Source organism: Heliangelus exortis, chromosome 12, assembly GCF_036169615.1.
Source record: "Heliangelus exortis chromosome 12, bHelExo1.hap1, whole genome shotgun sequence".
Taxonomy (NCBI): Eukaryota; Metazoa; Chordata; class Aves; order Apodiformes; family Trochilidae; genus Heliangelus; species Heliangelus exortis.
In genome coordinates this window covers 14360608-14381066 of record NC_092433.1, presented here as the reverse complement: position 1 = coordinate 14381066, position 20459 = coordinate 14360608, and the positions used below count along the sequence as shown (strand labels likewise).

Sequence of the window (20459 nt, the reverse complement as noted above, 5' to 3'; positions counted from 1 at the left end):
ATTTTGTGTGGCTTTGCACTGAGCTAAGCAAATGAGGCCCTTTCCTGTGTATGCCTTGTGGCAAGGATGACTTGGATGGGGTCTTTTGTGAGGCATTCACATCAGCAAATCCCTGTTTGGGATTTCTGGGCACCCCACAGAGCAGCCCTTGATGCTACCAACTGGACAGAAAGACCTAAACCCATGGTGGGCAGGATCTCTGCAGCATCCACTGTTTAAAGCACAGCATTTCATTTAATGCTTTGCATTTTAAAGTGGAAAAAAAAAAAAAGTACTTAATTTGATTCTTAATGGAAAGATTTATGGAAATGAAATTGGGGTATTTTTAGTGAGTAAAGATCATGTTTTAATAATTTGGTTCTACAATACTTTAATTCCAAGGAGACAATTTTCCTTCTTTTTCTTTGAAGAAAACCTTTATCTTTTTTATTCATCATCCATTGATTATTCTAAAAATCCCATTTAGCTCCACCACATAATGGTATGGTAGTCTTTTCTCATTATATTTTAATAGAATAAAACCCAACTATATATGAGAGGATTAGATAGCCATTTGTGGAGGTAAAGAACATTCTTCCTCCAGATGGCCAAACAGAACCTGTGTAATGCCTTTCCTATTTATTAACATCAAAATGTAATGTAAGCTGGTGAGATGTGTTTCAACCAGTATTTAATGGGTCAGCCATGAAGTTGAAAGCTAATGCTAAGGTTGGCAGCATGCAGGGAAGAGTTAACAGTTATGTCTAAATAAGACACATTTAGAGCATCTCTTCTTGGACTCAGTGAAATGAAAAGTTGTCAGAGGATAAAGCTACTCACAGAATTGGGGCAGAGATGCTAAGCTCTGACCATTTGTCAGAGGTTTGAGATAATTGAAGACATTTACAAGAACCTGAGGTTTGCTTTTTTTAATTCATTGTATAAACTGCTTTCTGCACGTTGACTTGGACAGGTTGGCAATGAGCCTTCCACAAAAACCCCACCCCAGTACTTGCTGCAGACCCATTTAGGAATACCTGAGGTAGCTGCTGGGTGCTCACTGCTTCCTTTGGGAGGTTTCACTGCATGTACAGCCCCAAGCCCTTTCCCCCCAAAATGTGAGCATCCTGGAAGCTACAGCTCTTCCTCTGCAGTCTCCACAACTCTACATTTGTATCCATTTCTTCTAAGGAGCTGGGTGCACAAACTAGACAGGTTTGTTTAGATTTGTACACATGATCCCTGAATAACTCATGTTGTGACATGGATCACTTCAGCAGAGACACACACTCTTTGGGCTTGAGAGCTTTTCCAGTCTTAAACTGCCAGCAAAGAAGGCAACCATGGTGGTTTCCATCAGGATCCACATTGAGATGGTGCCCAGAGCATCGTGAGTGCCAGCCCAGGGGAGCAGCCACCCCCAGGCCATGTCCCCACATGTCCACACCATCTCATGAGCTGCTTGGCATCAGTCACCTGTGACCACAATACACAAGGAAAGCCATGGTCAAGCAAAGGAGATGTCAGATTCCAGCAGGTGATGTTTATTATTTATTTATTCCCAGCTAAAGGGCAGACACCCAGCAAACACTCAGGCTCATGCATAAATGTAATTCTGTTCCTACTCCCTCTTGAAAACACAGGTTCCATGCAGGCTTTACAAGCTGATTATATGGGATTTATTGTGTAACAAGTGTAAACATTTAATTATAAAATAAAAAAGGTTGGACGGTTGCTCATTTCCTACTCACTTGGTGGGTTAAAAAGCATCTGGGTTTCAAATGGCCCATGATCTAACATAAATGCATACAGAACATGATCCAAGTTATTACTAAGTAGGATTTACTCCCTCTAATAAACACAGGGATTTACACTATGGCTGAGTGACAGCCACACATGAGAAGCACTCTGTGAAGGGAAAGCACCCCCGAATTCAGTGTTGCTGAATCCCTGATGGTTGATAGAGGCTCAGGGGACTGATGATACTCAGGACTAAGCCACATGTCCTGTGTGCCAGGGGACTGCAAACCCAGCTTGTAGGAGCTGGGTTGTACCCCAGGCACACACAGTTTGCCCTGGGCATCACTACTACAGGGCAGGTCAAAGCCCCTGGCAGCACCATCTGATCACTCCTGTAATTGCTTCAGTATCTAGTTTGCCTCTTTGCTCTTTCCATTATCTTCAGCTCTTCTTTCCCAGTGCTACCTGGCAGACCTGTGCTCTGGTGGAGCATTTTCCTGTGCTGATGACAGATGCACACAGCAGAAGGGAGATGTGGGAGAGCTCTCCTGACCAGAGAACACTCTGACAGCTCCATCCCCACAGTGTGGCACAGCATGGGGGCTGCAGCAAAACCCTCCCCAGGTCAACACCCACTGAAAAGGATTATTACAGGAAAGGCTCCTGTCCTTCAGCCACGCTGTATTATTTATGACCTAATGATTTCCCATTGACTAGGAGGGATTATACTTTTTGCTAAGATGTTTCTGGGTGAATGAAAGGGCATTAACCTCATCATTATCACATCTTTGCTCATCAGAGACCATTAGTAGCTTCCCCTCAACTCCTGGGGCTGCTGTGTAGCTATGTGGTGCCATCCTCTCCACCCAGCCCCCACACATGGAGCCCTGTGTTGGGCTTGCTCTCCTTTCTAAAGCAGATCTAAGGAAATGGGTGAAAATTATTTAGTTTGGGAAGGAAGCCAGAAACCCCTCGGGGATAATATTCTGGTGCAACAGCTTTTTCCCATGAGGATTTGAGAGTGCTTTCAAGTTGCCAAGCAATGAGGCCTCCAATCCTCCTTACACCCAGCAGCACTCTTTCAGTCTGGACTTATTTTCCTTTTTTCAGTCCCACAACATCTGTACAAGCAGTTTCACTGAGAACCAAGGCTCTGCTTTCAGAAAAGCATGTCTGGGTTTCAAGGCAGCATGTCTGTAAACCCTGCAGGGACCACCCAGCCCTGGACAATGAGGCCCATTAAGGGTGTCCTTCATTAATGCAACCATCTCATATGTCCCCTCCTTGCTCCAGACCCAGCCTTGACATAGCACCTTTTATGATGGGGGATGGCTTGAGGCCTCTGCCCAACCTCCCATGCAGGTGGGACCCAAAGATGGGATCTGTCAGCTCATCTCAAACCAGTTTTGAGTGGAAAATTCCACTGAAGCCAGCTCCAACCTCAGCTCCCACCACTGTGCAAAAGGCTGGAAGAAGAATTTGCTCCTGGCTAACAATCAGCCCACATGGTAAAAATAATTTCTTAATAATAATTAAAATTTTGGCCTATAAATGAACATTTGCCTTGCTGAGCTCTGGGAATTCACAGGGAACATTTTAAGCAAAAAACGTTTTCAAAATCCAAACCTCCCTTTCCTTGTGTTTTCCACCACTCCTCTTGAACTGTGTCCCCAGAGATGGCATCACTCTCCATCTGCACATTTGATCATAAAAAGCAATCCCTAAACACAACAATTTTTAGGAAATGCTTATAGCAGTATCCTTAAACTAAAAAAAAAAAAAAAAAGATTCCTTATCTCACTGGCACTTGACACACTTCATCTGGACAGCTTAAGTTGTCCTGTTTCCTCTACATCTCCCCCCTTACTGTGCTCTTCCACACCTCTTGCTTACCTCTTTTTTCCTTTTATGCCCTTTTCTTCATAGTCCCTGAAATCTGCAGCCATACCTGCTTCTAAACATACAAAAAGATAACAAAAAAAAACCTTGGCAAAAATCTTGCCTAAGTGTTCCCCACTTCCTCTGTGGTTCAAAATACTTAATTCTGAAATAACCAGATGTCCTTTTCTTTCTCTCTGCTCTTAGCAACTGTTGTACATCTTCTGTGCCACTTTCCAATGTAATTCAAACACTCCCAGACCCCGGAAAGAAGGAGGCACTTCTACAAAACCAATAATGCATCAAATGTTTTGGCTGTTGCAATCTTTATACCTGCACTGCTGGAGATGACCACCTAGGTTTTTTTTTTATCTGCAGATTCAGGCTTGTGGAATAAAACCAGGGCCCATAAAATAAAGAAGCAAAGAAAACACAAGTGGAATGAAAAAAGCAATTGAACATGCTATAAATTCAGAATCAGGTGATAGCTAATTATGGCCATGCTCACTTAAAAGATGAGGACACAGAAAGGGAGGTAGACTTATTAATTATTTGTGTTATGGTAGCACTTAGAAGCCCCAATCCTTTATCTGGGACTAGCTGTGCTATACATGGAAAACACTCAAAAATATCTTTGGATAATTGCACAGAGCTTTAAGGAAGGTGTGCAAATGCTCTGCTATTTCACCTTCAGCCATTTCTGGTTCACCAGTGCTGGTAAAGGAGTCCAAGTTCACCACCAGTCTCTTCCTGACCAGCTTGTGGGACAGGCTTATGGGTCAAAGAACAAAGAATTCAGCATGAGGGCACCCACCACCCATAAGCAGATGGGGCAAACCACAAGAAAGTCCCCAAAGTGGGCATGAGATGCACCCATCCCCATCCCCATCCCCTGGCATGGGGCACGGAGCGCTTGCCGCTGCCAAAAGGGCTGCTTCATCCTCATCGACTCTGTGCAAGTTTGATTGCTTTTCTAATTAAGACACATTTTATGGTAATCCACCAAGCCCCTTAGACTAAATCACTCACTTAATCTGTTGTTAGTGCCCATATGTTTACAGCTTTCTAGCCTGCTGCAGCATATTTGCTTTGCCACGGCTCCGGGGATGGCGGGTGACAGATGAGCTGCTGTGCAGCCACTCTGGTGGTGCAGAGCCCTGACAGACAGACAGACAGACAGCCTGTGCCTGGTATGGATGGACAGAAAGACTCAGCATGGACAGACTGACAGCCCCACAGCCCCAGCAGGGATGGATGGAGAGCCCTGGCAGTGGCACTTTGATGAGGAAAGGAGCAGCACTGCAGACACGGCACCTCACGCCGATCTCCTGTCTCTTCCCCTGTTTCTACAGAGGGGACCAGCACATTATTCTCATTCCCCTTTTCCCCTTTCTTTCCTTTTTTTTTTTTTTTTTTTTTACCTTCAAAATAAGAGTGCACATGACAGGAGAAGAAGGCTGGTGAGTTTCACAGTGTCGTCATGTCCCTCACCCAAGAAGTTTTACTTTCCAAGAAGTTTCAATGCAGGTTCAAGGGCTGAGCATCCCTTCCCATTTGCAAACTAAGGACAGGGACAGTCAGCCCCTCCATCTGCACCATACACCAAATTAAATAAAAACTGTACAACTGCCCCATTGTTCTGTTCTCACTGACCCTGTGAGCCCAGCCAGGAGCGTGTGTCCCCAGCCCCAAGCCCACCACCAGCCTAGACACACCACTGGGCCCCTTCCAACACCTCCAGGGCAGGTGCTATGCCACCACACACCCTGCTGAGGAGCTAAATCTCTCCTTTGGACCTGCCTGGGCTCCCCAGCAAACTTGTGTCACGCACAGGGCCCTGCTTGTGCTGTGCTGGCAGACAGCAGCTTCATCTCCTCACCTTCCACCAGGCTGCCCACGCTGGCTCTGGGTGAAGGAGCAGAGATGTGCTGCATGGGGAGGTGGTTCTTGCCCGAGCCCCATCCCCAGCTCTCCTCACATCTCCCACACACCTGCATCCCACAGGGGTTCCCATGCAGGGAGAGCTCATGCAGGGACCCAGGGACCCCAGTTCTGCTCGGCCCCCAGCCCACCACACACAAATGTGTTGTATTGATGAGGAGGCACCACGCTGCTGTTTGAAACGCCCCGTGCTCAGCTTCCTGAGAGGGAGAGAACCCAAAGGCAAAGCCAGGAAAGATCAGCCTCTGGGTCAAGTTAGCCATCTACCTATCTATAAAGAAATATTCCCTGAAAAGAAGATGGTCATATAATTGTATGGGAACTCTTAATCAAGAGTGACATGAAGAATAAACCACCAGCTGCCATGACCAGCAGTGACAGGCAGCTGCTATCCAATGCCAACATGAATATTTCTCCCTCTGTAGAGTGTCTATTGATCTGAACAGGATTAACAGAGGTGAGGAAAGTATTCATTAAGTCTTCCAAGCACCTGGTTAATAAAAGAGTCCCTGGCACTCAGGGGGAGCCAGATATTTAAGAAACTATTTTTTAAAGAGTTTAAGGAATTTCTCTAGGAATTGTTTGAGCTGCTAGAGGAGAAGCCAAGGAAACAGGTCTCAAAGGAAAAGAAGCTCCCCAAGATCCAGGCACCCCAACAATAATGCTGAAAACCCCTTTCAAAGGTGCACCTTTCTGGCAAGAAAGGGCCAGCAAACCTCCCATGGCCACAAACCTCACATTTTGAGCCCTGGAAGCTTGTGGAGCATCGCACCATGAACCTGTCCCCATGGCTACAAGCTCTGCTTTGTGTATCAGCCTGAACACATCTTCCAGGGAGGATGTCAGGCTCCTGAGAAGGTGGCAGAGGCTGTTTTGAGGTCTGAGAGGTGAGTGGTGGTTGGGGGTGCCTGACTGGAGAGAGGCCACCCCCAGACCTGTTACCACCAAGTAGCTGGAGATGAAGAAGCACCACAGATAGCAGTGGTAGGATGGCAAAAGGTGACAGACAGAAAAGTATGAACACGGAAGACTTTTCTAAGTACAACATGAGGAACAGGACAAGCCCTCCTGCTCCCTGAGCTTGTCTCAGCTGTATCCTGTACAGACAGCAGCTAGGGCTGCAGGGATGGAGCATTTCTGCTCAGCCACAAGCTCCTCTGCTGAGGGAAAGTCTTGCAGCAGTGGACTTAACCACATTATCCACCTTCTGCCTTACACTCCCCTGTCCCCTGGAGACCTGACAGGTGACAGGGACAGAGGTGAGACCTTCCCCTGCCCACAGTCAAACCAACCACCCCTGGCCACTTCCCCTGCCTCAAAGCTGTAAAGATGAACAGGCTCCTTAACAAGCTACAGCATGCCCAGCTTTCAGGTCTGGCACCCCTGCTATGAGGAGTTATGTGGTACAGAAGCCCCAAGCCTTTAATTTAGCAGAGTAGGAAGCAGGAATTGTACTCCTTGGTTCATGCTACCCAGCCCCTTCCCCTCCAGGGCCACCTAAATGTTCTTTGACCATCATCCTTCTGCTCAGCTGGAGGACACTACACAGGCACCAAGGCTCAGCAAAGTTACAAATGCTTAATGTTGTCCTCGGGCATGCAGGATTCTGCTTAGAAAGTCTGTAAGATGTGCACTGCTCAGACACCCATAGCTCCTGAGGAGGTAAACGACTGTGAAAAAGACAATTATTGCCCTGTACCACGCTCCCTAACCCTGTGCCGAGCACGCACGTTCAGGTTACGCAGCTGGTATAAATATATGAGGTCCTTATGAAACAGCAATCCTACAGAAAGCAAAAAGCCACTGAACTGGAAGACTATTTAACTACATTTTGAGGAAGGGAGCACCTGGGCTCGCCTGGGCAATGCCCCATGCCCAGCTGGCTGCCCATGGGATGCTCCGTGCCTGGAGCAGCCAGGGCAGGGATCCCAGCAGAGCTCAGGAACCCACTGCAGAGGGGATCACTACTGAATTATCCCATCAGCTGCACTTCAGGCAGGTAATAAGGCAAGAGCAACTATTCCATTTTGGAAAAACAAAAAAACCCCTGAGCACAATTAAACTGGTCCAAAAGCATCTTAAAATGACTAAGCAGTTATTGGCTGTTATTTGAAATTTCTCTCTGGAAGAGTTGAGCTCGGACTGCCAGGCACAACATCCTTACCTTCTCCTGTGGGTTTAATAAACCCAGCTACCATCTTCTAACATCTTATTAAAGTACACTTCATATACCCCTTAGCATACCCTGGTATCAACAGATTAGGCAACATTATTCTGGGTCTAGTATGTTGATTTTCTGAGCAGGTTCAAGCATGTTGTGGCAGCAGCTCCAGCTTATGCTACAGCTGGAGTTTTTAAAGACTTCTGAATCCTGGAGCAATTGACTTCCCTGGATACGACTGAAGTAGGAATGAATCAAAGCACCAATAAATTAATCAATACAGTGGTGCAAGTTCATGTGTTTATTCTGTAGTCTGAAAGCATTACAGCTCTATATCTGGTTTCCCTCAGCCATACTGGTACAATCACTGTCCTGCTCTGCCTGGAAAGCACACCAAGAGCTATGACAGGGAGAGATAAATAACTGCCCCTCGCTGCTATTTACAGGTAACAAAGCGGTCTCCAAGTTAGCTGAGAGCTCTGGGGAATGAGGCTGCTGAGCTGTACAAAGCAGAGGCAGGGAGCAACAGTCTATTGACCTGTATTAATGATGTTACACCCTGAGAAGGCAGCTATTTTCTTACTTACTTCAAAGATTTTCTTTATTTCCTTAATACATCCTGATGAGGAGCTTGTTGCTGCCCACCTGCCATACTTTAGATTGATGTTCCTAAGGTAATATGCAGTCAGATATTCATACTTCAGCTTGATCAGCATTAAATAGCTCTTACTGATTTTTTTTTTTATATCAAATGTTGCTGCCTTATTTCTGAGGCATCTTTGATTTAAAATGCCAGAAGAAACATGATAAATGCGTGTTCCCTTTCCCCTTAATCCTCACTCTCCGTGTTTTTGTTGTAAAATGAAGTGCAAAACAAGTTTGCAAAGCAGGCACCCCCCTCCGCAAAGCAAAACACAAACCAAAAATACTTCAGCATAACTAAAAAACATAGAACAGTTGGGCTCAGCATGAGAGTACTAAGAAACCAAACCTGAAAACAATTTTGTGGGCTTCACAATTCCTTTCAAACCCCACTTCTCCCCCGTACAGTACATTCACACAAATAAATAGAGATGCATGTAACTTACCGGAGCAAATATCACCATACACATTTACAAAATGATTTATAATCCAACTTGCGTCTCCTGAAATAAAGCAAGGTTTGTCTCATACTAAAAATAAAGGCTCCCAAAAGCTTCTCACAGGAGAGAGAGAGAGAGAGAGAGAGAGAGAGAGAGAGAGAGAGAGGGGAGAGAGAGACAGAGAGAAAGAGGGAGGGAGAGGGAGGGAGTGAGCACCAGCTCCTTGCCTTGCTTTTTATGAAGCAAATAAGGAGAGCAAGAAAATCAATGCTGAGAGAAAGTGAGATGATATACCAATCAGGCAGCAGCCTCAGCCTTGTTTGCAGAGGGATGGCAAAATGCTCATATATTAGACAATGACTACACACAGCCTAAGTAGAGACAGGGAATGCTTTCCCCTTGATGAGATGCTGGGTGCTTTGCTGTGGTGCAGGTACCTGGGAGACGAAGCCCCTTCCTCCCCACTGCAAGCCCTTAGCCCACTCGTGTGCTCTAGAGGAGGCAAACAGCTTGCAGTCCTAGGCTGAAGTTGTACCAAGCTTCAAGAGCCTCCAAAGCCCTGATGCTTACAGATCGTTACCTGAACAGTGCATCTTTGTTCCTGGCTTTGTGGTTTTTTTTGACTCTGTTGTATTTTGAACTCCCTTTCCTTGCACCCCAGAAAGCTGCCCTGCAGCTACAGCAAGAAGCCTGTCCAAAAGAGGTGAAGACCTCTCAGGTCTCCCATATATTAACTTGCACAGGACCAGACCTTTGAAGTGCCTTCCTGGAAATTCAGTTTTTGGCCATTTCATGTACCAGAAAAAAACCAGGAAACTCAAGGATTCCCTAGCACCAAAAGGGAAAATTCCTGTGCTAATGATCTACTCAGAAAAACCTTTGCTCTACCCCTGTGTGCACTGGAAGGAGGAGGAGGAGGAGGAGAAGGTGGTAGGAGGTAAGCTCATTGTCTTGGACATCCATGCACCTGCAAACAGGACACATCAGTGGCAAACAGGCTGCACGTCCTGGGCAAGTTGCTACATTTGCTCCCCTCCACCCCCCAGCAGTTGTACAAAGACACAAAACCCCCACCCTGTCACTGCAAACCTTCTCACAAGAGGGATTTCAAGATGGTCCCACACCTCTGCTCTGCATTCAGGACTTAGGCACTTTCAGAGCACGGAACAGATCTGTGCTTACCCCAGGAGCCTCTGTCCCTCCTGCCCATTGCTCCAGTGCAGTTGGTGTAGCAGGCTATGAATCACACTCTGTGCTATTTATTTATCAGCCCTGGGTTTATCACTATTTTGCCCTCTTTTCTACAACCTGCATCAAATACAACCAAACACACGTGACTTAACAGGTGAGACACGAGGAGAACTTTCTCTTTTATTTGTAGTCTGAAGTTACATGCTGGTGTACAGAAACACCTGCTGGGTGCCAACAGGTCTCTAAGCAGCAAAATTGGAGCAACAATTGCTTTTCTCCAACTGCTTGGGATTCACATTGTGCACGGAGACCTGGAATTCATAGGGAAAAATCCCAAAGACAGGGAGACAAGGAGAGACCAAGTTCATCAAGGGGAGACAAAGAGACCAAGTTCATCTGGTAATTCAATTTATCCACTCTGAGCTGACAGTCCCAGCACAATCCAGCACAGAGGAGACTCCAACAACCCTTCACAAGCACAGAAGCTCCAGGCCCCTTTCCCAAAAGCAGGAGCCACATGGCCATGCTGACGATGTCACCACTGGCGATGTGGCTCCAGGTTCCCAACAGATGCAGCCTGATGCTGTAATGAGGAGACATGGAGCTGCTGGGAGAGCTCTGCAGGCTGAAGCTCTGCTCTGCTGCTCACAGCATTTTAACAGAAGTGAAAGCATTTGGCAGCAACCACATGCACTGCCCGAGCCCCAGCCACAAACATTAAACAACTCAGCACCTTGGGGCTGCAGAGCTCAGTAGCATTTGCCTCCCAGTGCCCCGTGAGCAGCCCTTTGATGCTTATCCATGCAGGACCTGTACTGTGCAGGCTTTAGAGAGCCAGGCTCCCACCACACAGGCTACAGGAACATCTCAGAATTCACCTGGTTAGCACTGGCCAGCATGCCTTCCTCCTCAGGACAGGGCACACACATCCCACTCCATCTCCCTTGCCACCTCTGGCAAAGACAGAGCAGCCCAGAAGAGGCATGGAGCAGTAACAGAGGAATGTGAACCAAAAGCCAGCAACAGGCAAAGGCAACCAAGGACCATACAACACTTTTAGCACCCACTGCACCAGCATGAGGGGTGATGCTGGCTCTCCAACACCCCTGGGAGAACTCTTCTCCAGGCTGCAGGCACCTGGGATGCTCCCACACACTGGCAGAGGAGGATGTCTTAGCTCCCCAGCTGAGACATCTCATTGCTTGTGGCCTTTTTCATTGCATTCAGCTCTCCAGCTGGCACTGAAACTTGCTGTATCTCATGGTGACCAGCCTCTTGCTGCAAGGTGTGACAGCAAGTGAAACGCAAACACCTCTCATCTCCATTTTCCAGTGAGATCATTTCATTTTCCCTTCCCACAGCTACACAACTGCTGTTACTTAAACTCACTGAAGTCTTCTGAAAACTTTTTAAAACATTCACTAAAACAGTTTTGCAGAGGTGCCCCTGGGAGCTGCTGTCCCTCAGCCCTCCAAAAAGTGCCCACTTTGGCATCTGCAGGGGATGCAGGGGTACAGGACACAGTTTTAGCCAGAGCATGATGGGTTGTAGCAGGGGATGACCCACCTTGTCACACAGCTCCTTCAAACAACACTACAATACAGACTCCACAACACAAGGAGAGGAAAGCTCCCTTTTTTTCCCCAAATCGATGACACGCCATAAATTCTGTGGATCAGGCTTATTCAGTTGAATGCTGAAAGTGGATGTGTCAGTGTTTGCTTACAAGGCAAAAAACACTTGTCGGGCTGCAGCAGACCCTGGAGCACTGCAGGCTGGTGCTTTCTTCAGCTTTATTAGATTTCTTTGCAAAAACTTCATCTGAAATATTGGATGGAGCACTTGGCATCGCCGAGCAGGAACAGCTGTTGCCACATCTCTGTGCTGTGTCACAGCTTCCTGCCTTTGACTTTTAAGTTGGTAGTTTCAAAGCAGACTAAAAAGCCTCAAACTCCTTTAGACACTACTGAAAAGCTGCACGCCCCCAGCAAACTTCCACCAGAGCTTTGTCACCTCATTTGAGGGCTTGGAGAGATTTAACTCTCTGCGTGTGCACAGCCACTGGAGCTAAAAGGGATGCAGAGACATCAGTGAGATCTGGAGCCTGGGGAGAGACTTCTCCTCCCTGTGGATATCAGATGTCACATAAGGATCTGCACCAGGACAGTATGAGATGGGGCTGCTCAGGGTACCTAAAACCCACAGAGCAGGAGCCCAGTGGTTACACCTCACCCCTCTCACTGCTGTGTTGCTTCACCCTCAGCATAGTTGCTTCCTTGGCAGCTCGGATCACCCTCACGTGCATGCACTCAGTTTCACAGGTGCCTGTAAAATCCCACACTGTGTGGTGGAGATGAAGTGGTACCCAGACCTGCCACGGGGGACCTGAGCTGGAGTTTTTTCAGCATCGTGGCCCTCATCTCTGCCTTGAGGCTGTGTTGCACCCACACTCAGCCTGGCCAGGCTAAGGCAGGGAGGCAACACCACCATGGGCCCTTTTGGACCATCTGTGCCCTCCCCACAATTAATAACAGCAGAGGGGGTGGAAAAAAAATATCTATCAGCAATGGGTGTGCGAGCAGGCTGGAGCCTGGCTGAGGGGCTGCAGCCCCTGGGGAGAGGGGAATCAGCCAACCTGGAGCTGCTGCTGCAAATAACCTGCCAGCCCAGGACATATTAAGCTGGGCTGCCTGTTTTGCTAACAGAGCTTTTCACATTTCCCTCCCAGTCTTTGTTTTAATTTGGGAAGACCAAAAATTAACGAACTCTGAGATCTGAAACTGGAATCCATTTGTTTTTCTTGTGGAAATGGAAGGTTTCCTAATGAAGCTCCCCTCCCCCCTGTGCCGTTCGGCTCTGGATGCAAATATTGCTGTGAGTTTATCAATCTGTGGCTTGTTTCACGCAGTTTGCAATGCTAATGAGTAAACCAATTTTGACATATTATGTAAGCCAGTTTCTGAAACAGAGATTCTTGGCAGGCCAAATGTAAACACAGACACCCTCTTGCATCCAATTTAAATGAGCATGTTGCTGAAAGCACGAAGGGCTTGATTCTGTTGACTTATTCCTGATTTACTCCAGTGAAAAATAAAATTTTAAATAAAAAAAAAAAATTAAAAAAAACCAAGACACAAAACCAACAAACCCCCCCACCCTTCAATTCAATTACTAGCACAGCAACAATTTGCAAATGGATCTAATTTTGCAACAAGGAAATGTGCTGGAATAAGCTAATGCAGGGTGGTGACTCGGGCACTGTAAGAGCACAGCACAGGATGGGGAACAAACACCATTCCAGATGGAGCTCTCCTCTCCCTCATCCTCCCAAGCCAAATTAAGGTTCAGGTACTGTTGGACCACCCCCAGGTGTGACTCCTTTCAGCCTTCCCTGCTCTTCCACTGTGGATGTTGCAGGCCTGGGCAGCAGGCACAGTCCAACAGCAGCTCTGAGCATTTTGAGCCACAAATCTGACCCTGCTACAGGTATGCTGGGAACCCAGGGCATGAGGGTTTGAATTTGAATCAGAAGACACCAAATGTCTGCACCACACCAGTGCATAGCTGGGTGCTGACCCCATGAAGCACTCACCTTGACCACCTGGTGCAAAACTGGCAACTGGTCCCACCACCAAGAGAGTTGGACACCCTGAGCAGTGGGTTATATCCAGTGGTCAGGGGCTATGATCTGAGCACCAGGAGGCACAGGCATTGGATGGCAGACTGCAGAGCCCAGCAGTGTGCCTTGCAATGACACAGGGATGAGCTGAAGGTCACAGCTCTGAGCTAGAGGGGAGGAGAAAGGAGAAGGGATGCATTTTACAGAAAGAAAAAAAAAAAAAAGGAAAAAAAGGATCTGCCAGAGAGATGAACAGGATTTATTAAGGTGAGGAAAAGCTGGAATCAAATCTTTCATTTGCACTTTTCACAGGACCATCTGGAGCATTTGCAGCTGCCAAAAGCACAGTGTAGTTCTGTTGGCAAGCAGAGGCAATGGGGTAACAGGATACCTGGTGGTGGCCTTTGTCCTGGTAATGGCTCTGGGTATTCCAGAGTATTTTAAAACTAAATCATCAGTGTGAAGTTGAACTGTGATGTTCATGCCACGGCAAAGGAAAAGAAATAAAAGGAAATAAAATGAGAGCTGTGCTCTGCTCTGAGGTGGGGTGGGCTGCTGCAGGGTGTATTTATTGTGTGTGTCAGAGATGCCACTGGGCATCAAAGCTGGAAAACACAGCCTCATACTCAGTTCCCTTCTCAACATCAGGACCAGGATGCCACTTACCATACCTTTCTCTTTCAGATGATAAAGGAGAGCAAGATGAGGAAGAATACTTCCAGCCTTCAAGCAAATATCCCATCCTGAGCTTTCAACATGGAGAGCTCTTCCCTTTGTGCTGTATAGAGCTTTCAAGCTATGATCATAAGCAGCCAAAATGCCAGACATTTGCTGGCTCATCAGGTTTTACCCTGCCCGTTTGGGAATACACAGCTGCTAAAGTAATTGAAGTTCTCATGGCAGAGGAGAAAACTTAGTGCTGCCTGGGCACAAAAAGGAAAAGGACAGTGCCTGAAAGGAGAGTGGCTGACAAGTAAGCATTGCTTGTAATGTAAGCATTACTCCCATTACAGAGGGAGCTGAGATGCCTGTAGAGCCCCAGCCTGCCAGGGCTGCAGAGGAGAAGCAAAGATGGAGAAGAGAAGACACCCCACAGACCTGAAGGACCACACAGATTCTTGCCTGAGCCACTACAAGCCCAGCTCTTCGCCAACCAACAAATGCCCTCCCGGCACTCAAGCTGCCATCCCAGCATGGAATCACAGAATCATTAAGGCTGGAAAAGACCTCTAAGATCACCGAGTCCAACCACCAACCCAACACCACCATGCCAACCTAACCATGTCCTGAAGTGCTACCTCCACACGTTTCTTGAATGCCCCCAGGGATGGGGACTCCACCCTTCCCTGTGGCAGCCTGTTCTAAGGCCTGACCACTCTTTCAGTAAAGACATTTTTCCTAATATCCAATCTGAACCTCTCCTGGTGCAGATAGAATCCATTTTCTCTTGTCCTATCACCAGTTACATAGGAGAAGATGCTGATCCTGGAGGCTGAAGTAGGAGTGAAGACCAAAACCAGACCAATACAACACTTGAGTCCCTCTCATCCCACCCCAAAAAGGAGACAAGGACAATGAGCAAGCCCTGTACAGACCCATGCACCACAGCACTCCCTCCTTCCCAGCAGTGAACCTACACAAGGCACATACTACAGTATCAGGCAGGCAAAAAAAAAAAAAAAAAAAAAAAAAAAAAAAAATTTAATTCCTAACATCTCATTTTTACTGCAATTTTAAATGATTTGGAATAACTCCTGTGGTTGGAAGTCCAGCTGCCATTCAGGGTGAGTCAATTTGGAAAGCCCTCACTGTCCATCCAAGCACCCCCTGGATTTCTGGTGCTCAGAAGGGTGTTACTGCCACCTCCTTTTTCCTAGGGCTTTCTGAGTTTTCAACATTAAGCACTGCTTCTGCATGTCTTCAATACCAAACACTAAAAACATATAAAATAGCAACCTGAAGGCCAAATGGGAATGGACTGGATGACAAAACCAGCATGGAATAAAAGACAGCCAGATGGATTTCCATTGTAATTTTTATACCTATTTAACAGGAAGAATGAAAAAATCTAATTACTGTCAACTGTAAGTTTCCAGCTACCCAGCCAGAAGAGTGCTGTTATTAAACTACTGTATAATTGCCTCTTTTACTCTGCTTCCCACAGAAGTTGTGTTATTTCACTCATAGTTAAACTCATAATATTGGCTTCACAAGTAATCCTGTCAATCGAAATCCCCGGGGGCTGGTGAAATGATAAAAATAGCAAGGAGTTGTTTCTTCCCTCAGCTTTCTTTCCAAGCAGTGGGGCTCAGGGGTGCCACAGGCTGCTGCACCCACCACCAACACAGCAATTTTGCTCCTCCAGCTGGAACAAAGCCTGGGAGAAGGACAGGTCCTTCAGCATGTCCCCTGCACTCTGTGCCTGTCCTTGACAAGAGAAATCCTGTCTGTCTGTCCCTCCCTCCTGATACAATTTGTCTGTGTGCTTACTCAGGGGGCTGCAGAAAGCACCAGATTTTCGCCCACCCAGAGTTTTATAAGCTCTGTCTGAAGTCCTGCTTGTTCCCTGTGCACTGGACTGATGCTCCTTGCTAACTCCTGATCCTTCCCTGGAGATGGTGGGGGGTTTGCTGCAGAAGACCCAGGCAGGGTCACTTGCCAGAGCATCTCATAGCAGGACATCCCCCATGCCCAGGGGACCAAACCCACCATTTACTTCAGGTTTAGGATGAGGTGATAGGGCTGGGAGGAGTGAGGGAAGATGGATCTAGCCTCACATCCCAACCCACCATCCCTGCCTTTATCTCTCTGGAGACAACAACCCTGTGCTGGGGTTGCTCTCTGCTGGGCACAAGCAGAAACTGCTGAGAGACAGAAGAGGAACAGATGGGATCCCAGAGATTTCTCAAAGTGGTGTCCTAGAGTGAGGTCCTGGGATGCCCATGCCAGGAGGCAGCCAGGGCTCTGCATGCCTCTCCACCAACTCTGGAGCCATTGCACTGGCCTCTACCCCCCTGAGCCACCACTGGAGCAGCTCCTTGTGCTGCTGCCACTGCTGCCCACAGCCCAGTGTGGTCTAGGGGGGTGAACCTTGAGAGATTGCTTCAACCAAAGTGTTCTTCCCTCTGGAAGAGCCACCCTCCTGCCTACTCCAGCCACAGGCAGGTGATACCACACTGAGACCACTCATGTTCTGGAGCTGGGGCCACCCTTGGGATGGACAGCAGCAGTGTCCAACCACCCAGGGATGAGAAAAGCAGAGAAGCAGTTAAAAAAACTCCAGACAAATAAAAGTAAATTAAAAAAAAAAAACCAAACAAATTGCTCATTCTTTTCTTCCTCCCCCCAGCAAGAAGAGATCATCCCCACCACAAAGTTTTTCAGCCACACAGAAACCATTGCTTTCCATACAGACCTGAGGGACCCTCACCAGTGCTCAAGAGGGGTCCTGGGTTAGAGACCCCTCTGGGTGCACGAAGAGCCTCGAGTGTGCTCAGCACAACTCTTCAGGGGAACACAGCCCTTCCCTGAGCTGCCTGACTCCTTACACCACCACACTGGGAAACAAGGGAAGGTCTTGAACATCACTGCCCATGCTGCCCCTTGGATTTAAAACAAACATGGCCTGACCCAGCACTGGGTTTCTCACCCACAGTGTCTGTGCAAATGAACCCTCAGGCTGAAGGATCCCCTCACCCAGAAAAAGCTGCAGAGATCCAGAGAAACTGCATTACATCCAAAGTGACCCCAGTGATGGCTGTCACTGGACTGCCAGCCCCTGAGCAGAGCCTGCAGCCTCCACATCTGTGCCAGATGCAGGAAGGATGAAGGGGGGAAGTGCTGAAGTACCAAGACTGAAACAAAGCAAATAATGTGACTAAAAACTATCCCTGTGTCCAAGTATAGGATGAAAGGAGAAGAGTCAAGGGCAAATAGGGAAAACTGAAGCTGGCAGACACAAGGGTACCAAAAAACCCTACAGGAACAAGTGTCTTTGGTGGCAAAGCACTTAGAGAAGTTCAAAGCACCAGAAGAAAGAGGGTGCTGGAGGTGACAGCATGCACCTCTGCTACAGATGCTCAGCCAGGTTCTCAAGGAGACCATGGCAAAGCAATCACTCTTACAAACACAGGCCTTAATATCTAGTTGAATGTCTTTCAGGACACATTCTTCAATGTCTCAAATGCTTCTGGGGGCTTCTGATCTTCCTCCACCTCCCCCAGACTTGACTGTTCAAGGTGCATCCATTTAGTCTTGTCAACTCTTCATCCTCAAAGAGGAGGGACAAGAGGCCCAAGCTATTCTGTGCTCCTCCTGATGTGGCACAGTGCATTTCAGCAACTTTCCATCAACCAGCTGCAGATCCTTCAGGAGGAATCTGGAAGAGGAGAGCACAGGCTGCATAAGCACCAGGTAAAGGAAGGCCACTCCAACTTTCAAGTTTGCACAGTGCTCTGAGCATGCAAGAAAACATGCACAGGTTCTCACTGTTCCCTAAATTAAAGTACTAGAGATAAAAGAGTGAAAATGTATTTCAACTGAGTAGTTGTCTAGGGGAAAAAACCAAAAAAACCACCACACCTTCTAATTAGAAGTGGGATTTTAGGTACAAAAGCGAAGCATTCATCTTGACACCTACTTTTCATTTAACTTAGTTCATTCAAACAGGCCATCAACTTTCCTAGATGGAAGTAATTAAGGAATGCAAGGGCTGTTGTGTTTGCTGTTGGGAGGGGAGCCTTTCCTTTGGCAAAAGTTGGATGTGTCCAGCCCACCAAAAGTTTCCAGCCAGCTGTCAGTGGGATATCCCCTTGCTCCAACACTCAACCCCCCCATGCTCCAGTTCCCTCAGATCTTAAGTCCTTCCCCTGACACACAACTACATCATTATGGAAGCAAATTAGAGATGCTTTTAATGAGCATAAACCATGCCCCTGCCATACCCATGTGTGCAGGGGACTCGAGCTGACTGCACACCCACATCTCACTTTGACCCTTCAGTTGATGGACACCTGAAGGAGTAGGTGGTTCCCATGTGACAAGACAAGGGACCACTGAAGACCCTCCAGATGGAGAAAGAAGCTCAAGGAAGGTAAGGAGTCAAAGATGACCCCTCTCCAAGTGATGCCCTGGCAGGCAGAGCGATGCAAGACCAAGAAGGGGGCTACACCACTAAGCTGATATCTGTTTAGTTCTGAGACCCACTGAATAAATATCAAGTTCTGAGACCCCTGAATAAATATCATGAGGGTAACTTGTATGGTCCTAATGCTCAGAAAAAAAATCAGTCATGCCTCTGACAGCAAGTAACATAGCTGAGGCCAAAACCAGATAATATCTTACCTGGATCATCATCATCAGGGGTCTTCCAAACATCACCTTCAGGAAGGTCAGGTGCTGAGGTACTGTATTTCCCCTGTAAACGAAGGGGAATGGTGCATTTTTTAAAGGCAGCTGCACAAGGGCTTTAGGTGGACCTTCCCTGTGGAGCACAGAAGACTGTTCTTGTCCAACCGTCAAAGGGTTTCTGTGCCAATCAGCTCCTTGTTCCTGGGCTTTTGCACATTTTTGTGTGTATGAGATTCAGGTGTTATTATTTCTTGAAGTGAGAAACCCTCAGGAGCACTTAGTGGGTTTGCATGGAAGACAACACTCTTGCACCCCAGCCATTTCCAGTAAAGTGTTCCCATAAAACTCTGGGTGTCCAGTACATGCTTGTTGGGAATTTATGCAAATTTATTCTACAGATAATCTTGACAAATAATGCTAAGACTGAATTTGAGCTTAGACTGTCTGAGATGGAAGGTGTTAGGTTATCAGACACAGTGGGTGGCATGTTAATGAGTTCACTTCTTCACTAGTGGATATAAGTGAGAGGTTTGATCTACAACTGAAAGAAAAAAAGTGAACAAAAAATTGAATTTAGAGCACAACATCTCTGCCTGAATAGATTTGCACATGGGTGCTTGTTTTATCGCAATGCCTACATAAATATGCATGGAGCAACTGTTTCAGAGGATGGACAAGCCTGTAAAGCTAGCTTGCTGGTCCAAATATTAACTGTCTGCAACTAATACCAGGTAAAAGTCTCTTACAGATATCAATTTCTATGAATTTCACTGGCATCACCTTTGGTTTTCTGTGTAATACAGGGAGGGTGGGGTAAAAGCATCAAACAGGACTGAAAGCCAGCAAAATAAATTGTTATTTTGAAGTGGACTGCTTGTCTCACAGTTAAGAAAACACACCCAGATATGGAAGAATCTATTCTCTGGATTCTGAATAGGTCCACTCTCTGCCACTGTCTGGTTTTGCCCTGCAGAGAAGCAGGATGTATTTCTTGCACCAGACAGAAAGCATTTTCTCTTACTTCAGCTGATGCCCATTTTTCCTGAGGAGTTACACCAAACCACTTAGAGTTCTTTGCATGCTACTGAGGCTTTCTTTTACTGTAATTGTCCTTCTATTTTCTTTTTTTCCTTAAGAAAAAAACCCATACCTTCCCTCTCCCTTAAAGTGATTAGAAATGTCATTCACGTTACTCTCTGGATTGAGCTATTCCCAACAGCCACTCAAAAAATACATAATCACCATAATTACTGGTGGCATCTAATTAACATTCAACTTCCTCTCTACAGCAGCTACAGCTGGACAGCCTGTTTATTCCAACCTAAAAACAGTGCTCTCCTCATTATTTCCCATCCCACAAAGCAGCCCATGGGTGTCCATCTCTGCCAAGATGGTCTGGCCCAGCAGCAGGAGGGCAGTGCAAGCCCCTACACGTGATACCAGGTGCTCAGTAAGAGATGGGACCTGCTCCCACTCATCACTCATGCAGCTGCTGGTTCCATTAGCTTCCTTCAACAGG

At 47.0% G+C, this 20459-nt stretch overlaps 1 protein-coding gene across 2 annotated transcripts in view; it reads right to left on the bottom strand.

The window, feature by feature from the left end:
• Nucleotides 1-20459, bottom strand: part of SYNPR (synaptoporin) — a 102027-nt gene that overhangs the window by 34970 nt on the left and 46598 nt on the right. The window contains exon 1 of one of the 2 annotated variants that reach the window (XM_071756197.1): nt 8788-9027. The exons of the other annotated variant lie outside the window; for it this stretch is intronic. Within the exon in view, the coding sequence (XP_071612298.1) occupies nt 8788-8811 (24 nt within the window). The 5' untranslated portion in view covers nt 8812-9027. Of the gene's footprint in view, nt 1-8787; nt 9028-20459 lie in introns of those variants that run through there. 2 annotated transcript variants of the gene reach the window in all.